We start from the raw sequence: 16,397 nt of genomic DNA, 5'->3' as shown, positions 1-16,397 counted from the left end.
AAAAGATGACATATGTCCATTATTTATAACACAACTATTAGAGTCATTACAAAACAGTTTAAACCACTTACAAACGGAATCACCAAAATTAAAAGATTGTAGAGCTTCTTCCACAAAGATCCAATTAATTGAGTCAAAGGCTTTTTCGAAATCTATTAACAATAATAAACCATATCTGTTTTCATTCTCAAGTTGCTCCATGATATCATATAATAGTCTGGTGTTTTCTCCAATGAATCTACCCTTCATATATCCTTTCTGAGTATTGCTGATTATTGATGGAAGAACCTTTTTAATCCTAGCTGCAATTGCTCCCGAAGCAATCTTATAATCAGTATTTAAAAGTGATATAGGTCTCCAGTTTTTAAAATATCTTCTGTCTTTTTCCTCCTTTGGTAGACAGGTGATGACTCCTTGAGTCTGAAAATCTGAACGTTTTCCTACAGAATATCTGTAATTTATTGATCTACATATAAATCCCCCCCAGAGACTTCCAAAAGAATTTATAGAACTCTACAGTGAATCCATCTGAGCCAGGACTTTTTCCATTTTCCATCCGTTTTAGAGACATACCAAATTCATTAATTGTAAGCAGACCCTCGCATGATTCTCTCTCCTCTCGACTAAGTTTAATATTGTGATTAAAAAATCTATTTCGAGTTTCTTGAATAGCCTCATCATCAAGCTGAGCAATTCTACTTTTGAACAATTCCATATAAAACTGTTTTTGTGCTTCTAAAATATCCCACACCAAAACTGCCTACCCTTCTGCACATGAGATTCTCACGTGAGATCTAACTCAGGTTAGTCTCATGTGCAATTTAACATGCAAATTAGGTTAGAACTCACGTGAGCAAATAGATTCTAATAAGAAAATCACATGTGCAGGAATTGTTAACAAGAGCAATATCTTGCTCACGTGAGCCACACCTTGCTCACATGAGCCACACCTCGCTCATGTGAGCAAGATCTGCTCACGTGAGCAACATCTTGCTCACGTGAGCCACACCTTGCTCACATGAGCAACATCTTGCTCACGTGAGCCACACCTTGCTCACGTGAGCAACATCTTGCTCACATGAGCAGCATCTTGCTCACATGAGCAAGATTTTGCTCACATGAGCAAAAACAACAAAAAACAACTATAGTATTTAGTTTTTATTGAATACAAGAATTAAACAGAGTAAGATCAATATTCAAATCTAGTAATCATAAGCATATAATTTGAGTTCGATTAGTGATCTTTTAATAAGGTAAGACAACGAGAGCATGTATGTATGTATGTATGTACCTGTTATATTAATACATCACATTTATTCTAAAAACTTTAAGGTCATAATGAAAGATACTGCTGGAAATTTGCTTCACATGAAGACCATTCTTCACTGTTCCAGACAATTCAAAGCAAACAAAACGTGTAATTGACATTCCTGCTTCTGAATTTCATTATTTGCCAGTCTGCAACAATATTTTCACTTGGAGATTGTTCTCTTTGAATCAATGCACTTCCTGTTGACCATTGAATTTAAGTTAGCAGGCTCAGTTTTGAACTGTTGAAAAATGGAACCTGAAATGGAAATGAAAAAGTTGGTAGAAATTTTTTTTCTGATCACAGCATTTGAGACATTCTGTAAGGTGGATTTTTGAAGATTTGTTTTACAAGGTAAAGGCAAAATACATAATTGTAGTTTGGATTAGATGGCACTTTATCACACTGTGGAAATAGGAGCAAACTGTTTTCCCAAGGACACACTTACGCAGCCAACCCAGTCTGAAAATTCATCCTTTGGATTATGAGTCAAATTGCTCTACCAATAGAATTACCATAGTTCAGTAGCAAACATATAAACTGCACTGTTGATGAGATACCTGCAAGTCACGTTGCATATTCCAAATTTGACTACTTCTGGATAAAGATGCCAATGTGTACCCGGGTATTCTCCCATTGATAATAACCTGGGTAATAAAACGAACAATTGGGTACCCGTTAAAAAAAAAGTGTTCACAGGGGCTCATATGGTTGCTTACAATTTACTTGTCATACGTGGTCTGTATAATAATACAATCCTTTCTCAAGTGACCTATTTAAGAATCAATGCTAATATTTCAAGCCTGACCATCCTAATGTCATGACTGTCCATGGTTCATGTGCCAATTTTCTCATGACTTAAAACACTCTTGTTTTCAGATCCTGGTGACATTATCTGGGTCAAATAAAATTAAGCACAATATGAATGTCTGGTTTAACTTGGCTACTGTAACATGCACTTCTTATACCACCATGTTAGGACAAAAAAATGAATGAAATGGACAACTAAACAGACTGAAATATAAAGATCAAAAAAAGTTTGCTACTTAATAACAGTTTTGAAAAAAATCAAATAAAAATTAATGTATTGGTAACTTCTGCATGAATTTTACATTAAACAGTTCCAAGAAAACAGACAGGTTCTTGAATGTGAAACCATTTGCCCTAGATTCATTCTATTATGATACTATACACATAGCAGTCCAGCTTAAATAGAAAATAAATGGCACCAGATATCATTTTTAAAAAAAGAAGAAAAAACAACAATAAAAATAACCCGGGATGTATCAATGCAACTGATGGATGTTATGTAACTGAAAAATGTTAGAGAAAAGATATTTTGTTAAACTTAAAAACATGTTGCACTGGACCGTCGTTATGGGATGAACCATGGCAGGTTGAGGATAATACAACAATGAACAATTATGGACTTTATGACGATTACTGTAGACATGTACACTAGTCGAAATGACTTATGCACCAATAATTTATCAATTTCTTTTGTGTCTATTCTCATCCATACTACTAATCCACACAAGTTCAGCTGATTTGTGACAAAAATTATAACTGCATATACAATATTTTTCATAGTTTTCTGTAATAATGGCATGTAATTTATACTCGTTGTGCTCAGATTATGATTTTTGCCCACTTATTTTAGTAATAATTATGCTTACAGCTCTTTTTGGGGATGGAACATGTGAACCTACAACGAAGCAGTTCAGCTTCACATTTAATACAATTTCCTTTTGATTGTATACTCTGGTAACCAATCGTTAGGAATGATGGGTACACATTAGAAATTTCAAACAAATTGACATCTCTACTTCTGGAACAGTCCTCTGGAAGATTTCTCCAAAACTTTTAGGATACATTTTTCCAAAATATGTACATTTGCAATATATAAAGAAATTCAAAATCTGGTTTCCAATTTTTATATTATAAAAAAAAATGTATTGGGGGTCAAATTTTAATGTCTGAAATGCGTATGTTATCATGTGTATTACATCAAAAGATTTGAAGCGTCTTATACATACCCTTTACTGGAGTCGGAATTTCCTCTAGCATGGCAATGGGGTTTTGTCTGACTTCTTCCTGTTGCTGTCAATGTTTTGCATTTCTTTCAAATGATTGCTAACTTTGTTGTGTTGATTGAATTTTGTGACCTTCATGAAGTTTAATCTGTAAAAAGATAAAAATTAGTATAATTGATCGTTTTATTTATCTATGCATAACTGAAAGAATGCACTGAAATGAGAAAACGATTTGGTTGGCAAGAGTCCTAGTGTATATAAGCATTAAGAAAAGCTGTAATCCTTATCCAATTAAATCTCTATTTTAAATTTACCAATCAAAATATTTGACAGACAGGGCAAATGTCTTTTAGGAATAAAATCATGAATTAAGCTACTGCATTTGGTTCTCAATCGTGTATGCTTATCTTGATCCACCCAATCAGCAATAAAATAATACGAAAAACAGTTATGTTTGTACAAATTGTTTCAATCGGTAACGCAAGTGCTCCTCACTGAGCGCCTGCATTATTATTGGGGGTGGGGGTAAGAGCCAGACATGGTTGCACAGTTAAATTGCAGAAGGCTTAAATATTCGATGATAGTGTGGTGTAGATATCATTTTTAGAAACAGGAGGTTGAATTATTATCTTTAAGTAAAATCTGAAACAAACCCTTGGCTCAATTTTAAACGACTATGCGAATTTATGCTTATGCTTATAATGTCGATGATTCAGGCTATCCACTTTGATCATTCTATATGCGAAATTGTAAAAAGAAATGAGTAAAAGTAACTTACCTCTTTCTCGGCAATGAACAAGTCTTTCATAATCCTTGAATTTTGCCTAACAGCACGTCGACGTCTTCTGTTTCGTACTGGACATTAACAACCGTACCGACGTGGATATCTTAAAATGTTGGTGTTGGTTTCTATATTTTAATAATGTCCACACTCTTGCTGTCAGAATGTTTTAAGAGTAAACAAGTTGCAGGAGAATATTAAATAACTTTCTCCATAAACAGCGTGGCCCTTGCTAAGAGAACATGGCCCGCGCGTAAATTTCTGTCTGTTCGGTTTAAAAGTGCTATTCTTCATGTACACTGTAGGTCAACCTCCAGCATCTGTTGAGTTCATTTGAGGCGCCATAAAGGGTAAATTATTAGAAAACATGTTGTTGTACGCATAGGTGCTTGTATCATTGATTACAATATAAAAATCAGTCATACATGTAGTATAAAAATAATACTTTTATTATTTTATACTACTGTATGACTGACATTTAAATTGTAAGCAATGATGCGAACCCTTCTGGTTTTACACTCCTTTGTACACATGTACTCGGGTATTTTTTAATGTTATTTTTATATATTAAATAAATGCTATTTTATTATCTGATGGTTCATAAAAACTGAGCTATAAGTGAATTCATATCATTAATAAGTTAATTAATATAGACCTAGTTAATTTTGATGTTTTTACACTAGCTTGTGCCGAGCCATGCCCCACAGGACACTCTAATGGTTCTAACAAGGCGATTCTTCCACCATGTACTCTGATAACCTGGGTCACAGAAAAGTTAACGGAAACGTCAGTGATTTGTTTTGTGATTATTTCAATAGGGAACTTCTTTTATAAACTTTGAAATGACATGATTACAACATTTAAAAGGCTGCAAATAAGCAAAAGTTTCTATTGCCAAGAATATACACATGTAAAACAGTACGAAACAGCTACACAACCAAACACGACTAGATTAGGCAGTTAGTTTCTTACGGATTTATTAAATTTTATGTACAGTAGTACATGTTGTTTTTTTTTTTAATGATAATGTACACATGCATAGGAAACGGGGTTGGGGTGAAACCTCGATAATAATTTGTCTAATACGTAACCTGTTCGACTGTTCAGTCGATGTTTGAATTTTAGCGGACACTAGACAAAATGTTTAATGTTACCCCATGTATTTCTTTGTTGCCAGACATTCAACGTCGGTGGACAATGTTTTATTAAACACGTTAATATTATTAATCCTTTATGGTTTCTGCGTGGATTAAACATAGGCCGTTTTATAGAATATGGGGAAGGGGGGTGTCAAGCGTACGTACGCGGGAAGGTGGGGGCGTAAGAAAGTATGCATGTGTTCGTACGCGGGGGGGGGGGGGGCGTAACAAAAGTATGCAAGCGTACGGGGGGGGGGTCAAGCTTTGCCAGACTGTTGCGTAGGTACTAAATGGAAGACCCCTAAGCCGAATTACGCAATTCAGTAAGTATAAAATTGTATTGACTTTTGTGCGAACGTTAGGCATGGAAGAAAACGACGTAGTTTATGTAATTCTCCAATTTTTATGGAAAATAACTTGAGAGTTTATTAGGCCAAAAGTGCATCAGTGTTTATTTTTTTCCAGATATGAGGTTATGTATTTGTTTTACAATTTGATTGTGGGGTGTTAGAAGTTTGTGAATAAAGGAGTTGCATCATATGTTTATGGTACATAGGATTCATTTTAGGGCAAAAGTTTTATTTCCTTTTTATATTTGTAAACTGTGAATTTTGGGGAGAGAAACATTTCACCTTTTTATGGATTATTAAACATCAAGCACGATCAGTATGCAAGTTATTAACTCTATTCTTTGACAGCTGTTAAAGTTTAATGGGTAGTCTGGTTATACAAGACCTTAATTCTGAATTGTTTCGTTTTATAAACAGTGAAATGAACCTTAATATGTTCAAATACAAGGAGCCTGTTGGGTCAAAATAAGATTAAAACTCACTGCGAGAAAATAAGTTGAAAATGTTTTAAAATTTAAAAATTACAGCAAAGTAACAGCAAGTGCAAAATAGAAGTGATGTCTATTTGACAATAATGGAGATGCTTGACATTCAACATACACAAAATATTTAAGTCCAAATTGCTCATGTGATAACTCACATGAGAAAATCCAACTTTGAATAAATTTGAAATAAGTGTTTAACCAGAATCAAAGTCCAAGTTTCTCACGTGATAACTCACGTGAGAAATTAGAACTCTGTCTTATTTTCAAACATGGTTGTATGTAATGGAAAAGAATGTTTTCTAAGTTCTACTTTCTCATGTGAAAATTTAGATTCTCACGTGAGCAAAATCTGCTCACGTGAGAATCAGGTTAGTTTTTCCTTGGCTCACAAGATCTAACAAACTGCACACATGAGGCTGCAAAATCTACCCAATTTGCATACATTTCTAACAAGGTTCTCATGTGCAGCTTATGAGCAGCTCATGTGAACTGGTGAGATTTTTCTGTACGGGAATCTATTTGGTCAGATATATTTGTCCCATCATCTAAAATAATTTCCTTTATTGTCTTATTAACATTGTTTCTTTTTTCAAGATTTTAAAAGTACTTTGTGCTTTTTTCCCCAAATTCATACCATCTAGCTTTAGATCTTAATATAACACCTTCTATGTATTTTTTCCTAGATTCCTCTAATTCTGCTTTTTTCCTCTCTAAATTTTCCATAAATTTCCCCATTTATGTTATTCGACAGTCCCCCCTGAATTTCTATTATTTCCTGCTCAATTTTCTTTAATTTTTCCCATTTCTCTTTTGATTTCCTAATAGAATAACCTATAGTTTCAGGTCTTATTTTCATTTTCAAAATTTCAAAGAACATTTGGTCTTTACAGGAAAGAGAAACATGGAGAGAGTCATCTTTATTTCCCCCTACATAATATTCATTTACAGTGTCAGTTATACACTTTTTGACCAAATCAGTATACTCAATGTTCCTCAACAGTTGGTTATTAAATTTCCAATATCCTTTTCCCCTTGGAAACGTTGAAAACGCCACACTCAAAACAATAGCTGAATGATCATACATGCATCAGCTGTATTCATATGAATGTCATCTGATACAAGAAAGTAATCTAGTCTACTTTGTTTCAAGGGAGATTTTTGCCTCCAGGTATACATCTTTAAGTCTTGGTTGGAATTTCGCCAGGGATCAATTAATTCCAATTTGTTTTTCAGGTCTTGAATCGCTGCCCTAGACTGTTGGTGTTTGTCATGTAAAATATTATAAGTATCCAAATCTAAGTCTTGAACAGTATTCCAGTCTCCGCACATTATAATTGATGAGTTCTCAAAAAATAAAGTCTCCTCCTTTAACTTTCTAAAAAAGCTAGGATTATCATCATTTTAACCAAACAAATTCACGAGGGTTATTCTGTTGCCATTAATTGTAATATCTAAAATAATAAATCTCCCTTGACTGTCACATCTTTCTCTATGAATTATAAATTCAAAAGTATTTCTAAAAAATATTGCAACCCCAGCACTCTTACTAGAGCAGTGGCTAAATATACATTTGTATCCCCATTCAGCTGCCCAATATATTTCATCGTTCTTTGTACTATGAGTTTCTTGCAAGCATATTATAGATACATTCTTTTGTTTTACCCAGTGAAAAATATCCCTTCGTTTTAAGACTGAACCTTGCAGGCCTCTAACATTAATAGATATAATTTTTATGTTATTATCCATGAAAACAGCAGAAATTTTACACATACATATTCTTGTACAGGAATATATGAAGTAATTATCACCTTGAGTTTATCATATGCATGGCTTTCACACTCACACTCACACAGAATACAAACATCCATAATAAAATCATCCATGGTGTTACAGTAAAGGCTGTAGCTTTGGCTGCATTTAACATTGATACAGTATACTATGGACAACAAGTGAAACAACTCCATTTGCGATAACTCTTATGCACCTCTGACAGACCTTTCCGGAGCTGGAGACAGTTTTGTAAACCAAACGGCACAGATTAAAAAGAATATAAATTACAACTTAATGAATGAAAAAAGGGGTAAAAGGGAAGAATAAGAAAGAGTGAAAGAGCGCATACAAGGAAGTGGTGGGTGATTGAATGTATGAGCAAAAAATGTGAGACTGAGAGATTTATCATGGAAGAGTAATGTTGAGAAAAGTGAGTAAACAACTTAGTAAATGTGTATATGAGAGTATAAGAGTGAAAGATGATTTATAAACTAGTGAGAGAATTTATTAGGGAGAGATATAACAGTGGACCAGCAAATCATCAGACATATAAATTATGGATAAAATTGGTGAGGGAAAGAAGTGTCGATCTTATAAACAAAATATTAAAACAAATTAGAGTTGAAAAAGGAGTATAAAAATGAAAGTTCACATACCTATTCGGTCAATTTCATAAGTTCACAGAATTGCATATTACACTTATAATCTAATTTTCTCATCAATTTCATCATAGATGTCAAATTTTATCCTTTTTCCTAATTTGGTTTTACCATACACAGATCCATTAAAGTACCATGCACTGTCAATTTCTTGATGCCTAGATAATTTATTGATAAGTTCAGTATTCAGCCTGGTTACATCCTCTACCAGTCTAATTCCTTTGTACTGCAGAAAATCCTTCCGCTTCTTGATAATTGGAAGTTTACAATCCAGACTCCAGAATTTGACAATCACTGGCCTTGGTTGTCCCTGTCGACCTGGAATCCTATGCACAGCCACTATGTCCCTGTTATCTAAATTAATTTTTGTGACTTCCTTCACCAACTTCAGAATTCTTTCTCTCAGATTTTCATTTTCCTCCTCCTCCAGCCCTAAAACTTTTATGTTCAGCTTCCTTGAATATTGTTCGAACTGGTTTGAAGCTGCACTTGCTTGCTCTGATCTCCTCTCATAATCTTTCATATCAATCCTCATTTTATCATTTTCCTTCTTTGCTTCTTGTAATTTTTCTAACAATTGGTGGTTTTCAAATTCCAGTGAATCCACCCTGTCCATCAACTCTCCTGTCCTCTCCTTTATTACCCTCTCACTTTCTGCTACTATCTCCTTTCTCAGATCTTCCTTCACATTCTCTAACAATTTCCTCACAATAGTTGTAACAATTTCTGCTAGGTCATCCTTTTTCACCAAGTCAGCAATAGCAGATGTAAAATCTGCTTTTGAAATGCTCCCTCTGAGACTTTGCTTTATTTCATCGAAGTCCAGCTGAATTGTACTCAAGGTTGATTCACTCATACTTGTGTCAGATGTCTCCATTAGGGTGCTACTCTGTAATCTGGTTTTTATTTGTTGCTTGCCTTGATCTTTCTTTCCACTCATACTTGTAGATAATCTTGTTTGAACTAATTTTTTCTCACTACTCAGTTGTGACACTGACATTTATTACTCACCATGTGCCAAACAATTCTTACAATTGAAGGCAAACTACACTGAAGTAAGTAAATGAGTCAAACAGATCAGGTAGGGAATGTCTCAAAACTGCACCACTAAACTTCCATCTCTATTCCATCATATTTGAATTTTGAATGGAAAAACATATTTTTTTTCAAAACTGATTAAGATCTACCAATAATGTTGTATGTCCTGCATTCCTTGAATATTCACACATAATCCCAACAAGTATGAACCATTTCACTGTAAAAATAACCACTTATAACTGCCAAAATCTACAGAGCCCACTTTACTAGCTTCCACCTATAGCCGCCATTACTGAACCCCCCAACATATCTGTGAAGAAACATATTTGCTTACGGCAATGTTGTCACTGACATTTATTATGCAGAACATTGCAATCTGATTGAAATCAGATCTCCACTGTCCTACATGATAATCTGTCAGCGACCTCTTAGGGATCATGTTCTAATGACCTACATGTATGTTGTTACCATAATTGTTAATTTCATCAACCATGCATATGAAGTTTTATATCCTTGGGAGACTGAACAGTATGGCTGAAGAGCATCAGTGTGTGCTGAATGATTTGATTCACTTTCAGTTTTTTGAAAGCTACATTTCCATTGGCTAACTCAAAGGTAACTAGAACATGATTCTTAGTGGTCACTGTAAGATCTTCATGTAGGACCATGGAGATCTGATTTTGATCAGATTGCAGGACATTGTTTCTTGATAACCAGGGTAAACCTGAAGTAAAGGATTCCGAAGTTAATACAACAGCAGAAGTCTTGTTTGGTTTGTTGTCCCAGTTTCTTCAAGATAAAGATATTCCTTTGGAGGTGATTGCCTTTGGGAGTCATGGTGCATCATCATGACAGGATCTTAAAGTGGTGTCACAGCAAGAATTAAACAGATGAGCCTGCATTGTATTTCTCTTTATTGTATGTCACACAGATGTGAAGTATGTTCAGTTAAAAGTACTGAAAAATTAACTTACCAGAATATTTCAATATTTCAAGGCTTGTTTCACTGTTTCAGTAAATCTTCTAGGACTAATAGAAATTTCAAGATTTTCTTACTACACCACAGTAAACTAGAGTGACTGCAGCAAATCCTGTTGCTATAACTCACCAGCTACATGGTTCTTCTGGCACTGTATCTCCTAGTGAGCTTGATTCCATAACTTGCTGTCTTAAAAATGGTGTTTGATAAGACACAACTTGATAAATTAAACTATTCACCAAGTCGACATTTGATTGTAATTTCATGAACCCAATAAGTGCCTTAGTGATCACATGAGATGACGTTGGTCACGTGACTGATCAGTCTTGAGAGCGTAAGATACGGAAGCCTCAGTGTCTCATTGGGTGGGAAGCATTAAGGCTGGGCATATGATCACTAAGGCACTTATGGGGTTCATGAAATTACAATCAAACTTCAACTTGGTAAGTCTAGTTTAATTTATCAATTTCACTTTTCTTCTTCCAATAATGTGCTGGGTTCCTCTGAAATGTACTTGCACATTATGTGAACTAAGTACATGTGCTGGGAGGTCCCAGTGCAGTTAAAATAGGTTAAAATCATCCCTGGTCTGGAGCTAAGCAATCCCCACACCATCCCCTGCCCAGAAAGTATCAATGGAATTGGCATTGACTAGGTTGAATGGCAGGGAGTTCCACTGGTGGATTCCTGATGGGCAGAAGGAATCCTTGTATGCATTGGCTCTGGTGAAACACATGAGAAATCCTCTAATATATGCTGGTGTCTGGTGGAGGTATGGTACTGCTGGGATGTCAGCTAGCTGGTTTACAATCTGGTACCTCAATAGAACTCCATTCCCCATCAGATGAAAAGACAACCCCCTTCCCCATCACATGAGAAGACAATAGAACTCCATTCCACATCACATGAGAGGACAATAGAACTCCATTCCCCATTGTATGAGAAAACAATAGAACTCCATTCCACATCACATGAGAGGACAATAGAACTCCATTCCCCATTGTATGAGAAAACAATAGAACTCCATTGCCCATCACATGAGAAGGCAAAAGGACTCCCTTTCCCATCACATGAGAAGGTAATAGGACTACCTTCCCCATCACTTGAGAAGACTGGATTGCCTTCCCCATCATATGTGAAGACAACTGGACTGTCTGTCCTTTAACATTAGAATACAGTATGACTCCTGTCTCCATCAAGGGCATGTACAAACAAAATATCATCTTTTGTCCAAAAGAATAACATATGCTCCCAAAAAATTGTTAATTTAGCATCTGAAAATGTGTTTTCATATGAATTTATAACACCCTAAATCAAATAAAAATATAATTCTTCCACGAAAGGTGAGTGTCATAGTAATGATTAGATCTGCATATAGCTTCATAGCGATATTTGTTTGATCATGTTTTGTATAAATTATTTGTATAAATGATGATACAGGGAAAACAACACATTTCACATTCAGTGTCTTAAATGGATGAAATCTTTAGAAAATTGAACAGTTCTAGCACAAAAAATACTGCCTGCTTTTCTGTAATTTTACATCATTTTCATAGCTACATTTTTCAATGCAGAATTATATTTTATATTTTATATATGTTGACATTTTCACTGATGCCTGTGTATGTGTTCCAGGCTTGATACTTTGAATTTAAAATTACTTAATTATTTCGTGTCAAGCCAGACTCTTCACATCATGGTATATAATTATACTGTATATATTATACATAACAGAAGGCCTCAAGGTAGATTAGTTCTGTAACTAATTGAGTTACCTTCGCTAAATAAAGTCTTTATTATTATTATTATTGTTATTATTATTACATTTATAACATATTTAGAAACGTAAGCTTTATATTTTCCTTTTGATTTATCAGAACATGTTGTATGCGAGGATGAGTTCAAGTATGCATTGCTGGCAAACAACTGTCTGTATCCAGGATTATCTACCATTGTTTCTCTCCTGGTCCGTACTACAGCAGGGCTGTAAGTATCACATACTACTTGGTGTTGGTGTTTCATGTACTTATTAATTATATTTTTGTCATTACTGTGTTATATGGCAGTAAGAAATAGTCACTTTTCAGTTGAAGCCAGTGGCATAAAACATTTGATACAGTTTGGGTTAGTTTTTCAATGCTTTGATTCTGGGTTTTAAAAGAAAATTAGTCTCAGGCCTTCTTGTCAAGTGTACACATAAGCAAACAATATCAATAATAACTCTGAACCAGTTCTACACTATATCTGCTGAGAAACCAGATATTCTATGAGGTCAAATTTGACAAATTCGCAACCAATTTCCCACTCAACATTACAAATTCCTACTAAGTTCACACCCATGAACAAATTCCCACTAAGTTCCAACTCAGCTGTACAATTCCCACTAAGTTTTCATCCAACTATACAAGTTCTCACCCAACTGTACAAATTCCCACTCAATTTGTGACTATTTACTCATTTTTAAAACAAACGAAAAACCCAGATCTGCCATGCGTAATGTGCGTAATGTGCTGGCAAATTAGGGTCTATGTACAGAACAGTCCTAAGGAACTTCATAGACCCAGGTCTGCTAGTGTACTTTATAGTTGGATTTAACTTACAAGCAATTATACATTGTAACCACTTTTGTTAGCAAGACGTAAGACATTGCAGTTTGCACTGGAAACAATATTCAGTATTATGTGGATCTGTGTTGTGTAATTAACATTGTCCATGATTGTATATTGTACATTATGATATAGGTTATTTGTAAACATGTTTATATGGATAATTTTTGTCCATGATTGTAGGTATATATAGTTTGTCAGCTTAGAATGTTCTAGGTCAGTTGGATATAAATAGGGCCTTTAGTAAACAATTGTTTATTTGTATCTTAAGATCAGTCTATGGAATAATTTTTCAGTTATGTTCAGACATAATTTGAGAAGAATTATATATCTATGAAGCTTTGGTGACCATAGGGTGATCCACTTGAAAACTTTGTTGGTCATTTGTAACATTGCCAAATCCTAATAGTTTATGACCGTTCTGGTGGCCTAGTGATTAGTGCACCAGAACTAAGATGCAAGCAGTCGAGGGTTCAAACCCCAGCTGAGTCATACCAAAGACTTACAAAAATGGTACTAACAGCTGCCTTGCTAGGCAATCAGTATTAAGAGGTTAGTGTTAGGACTGGTCGGCCTGGTGTCAGGATAATGTGACTGGGTGGGACATCATACTACATGTCTGTGGCATGATGCCCAAGTGCTAGCCATCACTATAAACTGCCACACTGCAGACATTGTAGCGACAGGACTGGAAATTTGTTAAAAGCTATGTTAAAAATCCAAAGCACACACACACACCTCCTAATAGTTTGGTTGCCGTATATATTGTGAAAAGAAATCAGTTGAATGGGGAAATATTAGTAGAATATGACAAAATGAGGTTTTATTTAAGGCAGATCGAAGATTAATTATTTAAAAAATTATGTTTTTTAATAATATATCTAGAATATCTTTGATAGAACTATCAACAGTCATCTGTTTCAACCTGAGGCCAGCAATGGAATCAAACTATGTACATGAAGTTCTCTAAACCATCTCACTGCATATTGTCTTACCTAAAATTCACTGATAAATGGCCTTTCTTTCCACATTTTGTATATAGTCAGACCACAGATTCATTAACAAAAGGCCTTCACCTCTACTCTTTGTATATTGTCTGACCTCAGATTCACTGTTAAAGTGCCTTTACCTCCACGTTTTGCACATTGTCTGACCTCAGATTCATTTATAAAGGGTCTTTATCTCCACTCTCTGCATCCTGTCTGGTCTCAAATTCATTGATAAAAGGCCTTTATCTCCATTTTCTGCTGATGAGAGTTTATAAATTAAGAAAGTATTTGCCACATTTGTGTTTATCAAAAATTCAGCTGTCTGTAATTATACTGCCAACCAAATTTTTCTTTATATTTGTTTCCTTGTTGCATTTATCTGGTTCTTTTTATATACCATTTTTCAGGATTTGTGTCATTAGCTTGGGTTGATTGTATTATGATATAAATGCACTGGCATGTAGAACCACAGGCTAAATGCAACCAGTAACCACTAATTTTTTGACAAAATATATTTCAACACTGCCAAGAAAAACAATTGCAAAACCAGGCATAAGCATTACATACAGTTTTGATTCTTTGTAACAACACTTGGTGAGTAGAGTGTGCGCTAGTTACTTGTATGCTGTGAGTCAGAGTAGATGAACATAAAGGTCGTGACATGATATACAAATCTACAGTCTCACAATTGGAAAAGATGAATTAAATGACAAGTGCGAACTGATTTTAGTGTAAAACATTGTACATGTATATACTTGCAATTAGAAAGTGTTGATGTCATTTTCTAGTAGCTGCATTGTGATTCTGAGGTTGCCACATGGCAATCAGTTGACAGTTTTCACTGGCAATTCTGAATTTCAGTCAGGCATCTGACGTTACTTAAGACTTGGAACACTGCAGTTTCTTCAGTACACAAGCAGAGTGCCTTCTGCCTAATGTTCAGTAAAATCATGAGTTAAGAAATTGTTTGTCTTTGAATTTTGACATTTTGTTGTGGAAAATCACTTGAATCATATTTTGAAAATACTTTGTATTAAGAACATAATGATGAAAGTTTCAAATTAACATCTATCTACAGAAATTAAACTGTTCACGGAAGTTATAGGATACTAATATTTAACTACATTATTGTGGACACAATATACTAAGTACAAAATGTTATCCCAGGATAACACATTGTTCAGTTAGTTTGTTTCCTAACCCTGTAGATTTTTGGATGAAATTTCAAATGAACATTATTTTCAAGGCATGTATTATTGTACATATACGTTTTCACACAGCTTTCTTTTTGGTTCATTTCCTGCATTAAAATGCAAAGAAAACTGCAGTAAATGAACTCTAAAGTCATTGGAGTGTTGAACTGTTTTGAAATACAAAAGAAAACAATATGGATAAAGTCATTGGAGTGTTGAACTGTTTTGAAATACAAAAGAAAACAATATGGAATGAATTATAAAGACATTGGAATATTGAACTGTTTAAAAGTACAGAGAAAAAATGTAGGGAATAAACTATAAAATCACTGGAATGTTAAACTGTGTCTTAACTATTCATCTGTTTATAATGCCAGTCATTCGATTGCTAATGTGTGCAAAAAAAGTGTGAAACCTATTCAGCATTTATGAGATATTAGAGAGATAAACCCATTTATGTTTGAAAGTAAGAAGTTTCAATATACCTAATGTATGCTCTAATATTCATTGATGGAAATTTTGACGTCCTTCAGTATTTTTCTTTTTTTAGGGATGGAAAAGTTGCCAAGGAAAAATGGCAGCAGATATATGGCCATCATGCAGGGAATGATATCTATCACATACAGCTGGGCAGAAGTGTTTTCTTCAAGGAGTATGAAGGACAGAAGTTCACAGAGGCGTCATTTGATGCTCATCAAAAGTAACTATGTTACAAAGCTTTCCTGCTAATACCATAAATACTCACTTATAAATCAGTTCCAGCTACAAACAACATAGGCCCTGATCTGCTTGCATGTTATGTCGTGGCAGATCCAAGTCTATGCGGTTTTGCAGTTGGATCTGATTTGAATGCAAATATATATTGTACATGAATAGAATGAGAAAAAATCTTGTGCCCACCACTAATGTCGAAGGGTGAAACTGTACACTGCCCTTGTCTATCAATCCATTCCTCCTGGTTTATTCATATTTTACTGCTGCAAATCAGAATGTAAAGACATTTGAATTAGGAACAAATTAAAAGCTGTTTACTCTCTTTCTATCCACTTATATGTCACACCTTGAT

The 16,397-nt window shown here is 34.6% G+C and overlaps 1 protein-coding gene and 1 long non-coding RNA gene across 2 annotated transcripts in view; one reads left to right on the top strand and one right to left on the bottom strand.

Moving 5' to 3' along the window:
* Positions 1–16,397, top strand: part of LOC149771459 (potassium channel subfamily T member 2-like) — a 153,812-nt gene that overhangs the window by 64,396 nt on the left and 73,019 nt on the right. The window contains exons 13-14 of the mRNA XM_089948428.1: positions 12,421–12,529; positions 15,882–16,031. Coding sequence (XP_089804554.1) covers positions 12,421–12,529; positions 15,882–16,031 — 259 coding nt within the window. The remainder of the gene's footprint in view (positions 1–12,420; positions 12,530–15,881; positions 16,032–16,397) is intronic.
* On the bottom strand, positions 1,157–4,402 carry LOC149771460 (uncharacterized). The gene is made up of 3 exons (XR_016418283.1): positions 4,121–4,402; positions 3,346–3,490; positions 1,157–1,567 (listed from the first exon to the last, which is right to left on the bottom strand). It is a non-coding gene; the product is annotated as an uncharacterized LOC149771460 (long non-coding RNA).

The sequence above is a fragment of the Sinohyriopsis cumingii genome, unplaced genomic scaffold, assembly GCF_028554795.1.
Source record: "Sinohyriopsis cumingii isolate HCF-2022 unplaced genomic scaffold, ASM2855479v2 utg001837l, whole genome shotgun sequence".
NCBI lineage: Eukaryota > Metazoa > Mollusca > Bivalvia > Unionida > Unionidae > Sinohyriopsis > Sinohyriopsis cumingii.
The sequence above is the reverse complement of the archived record's forward strand: the minus strand, read 5'-3'. Positions and strand labels throughout refer to the sequence as shown.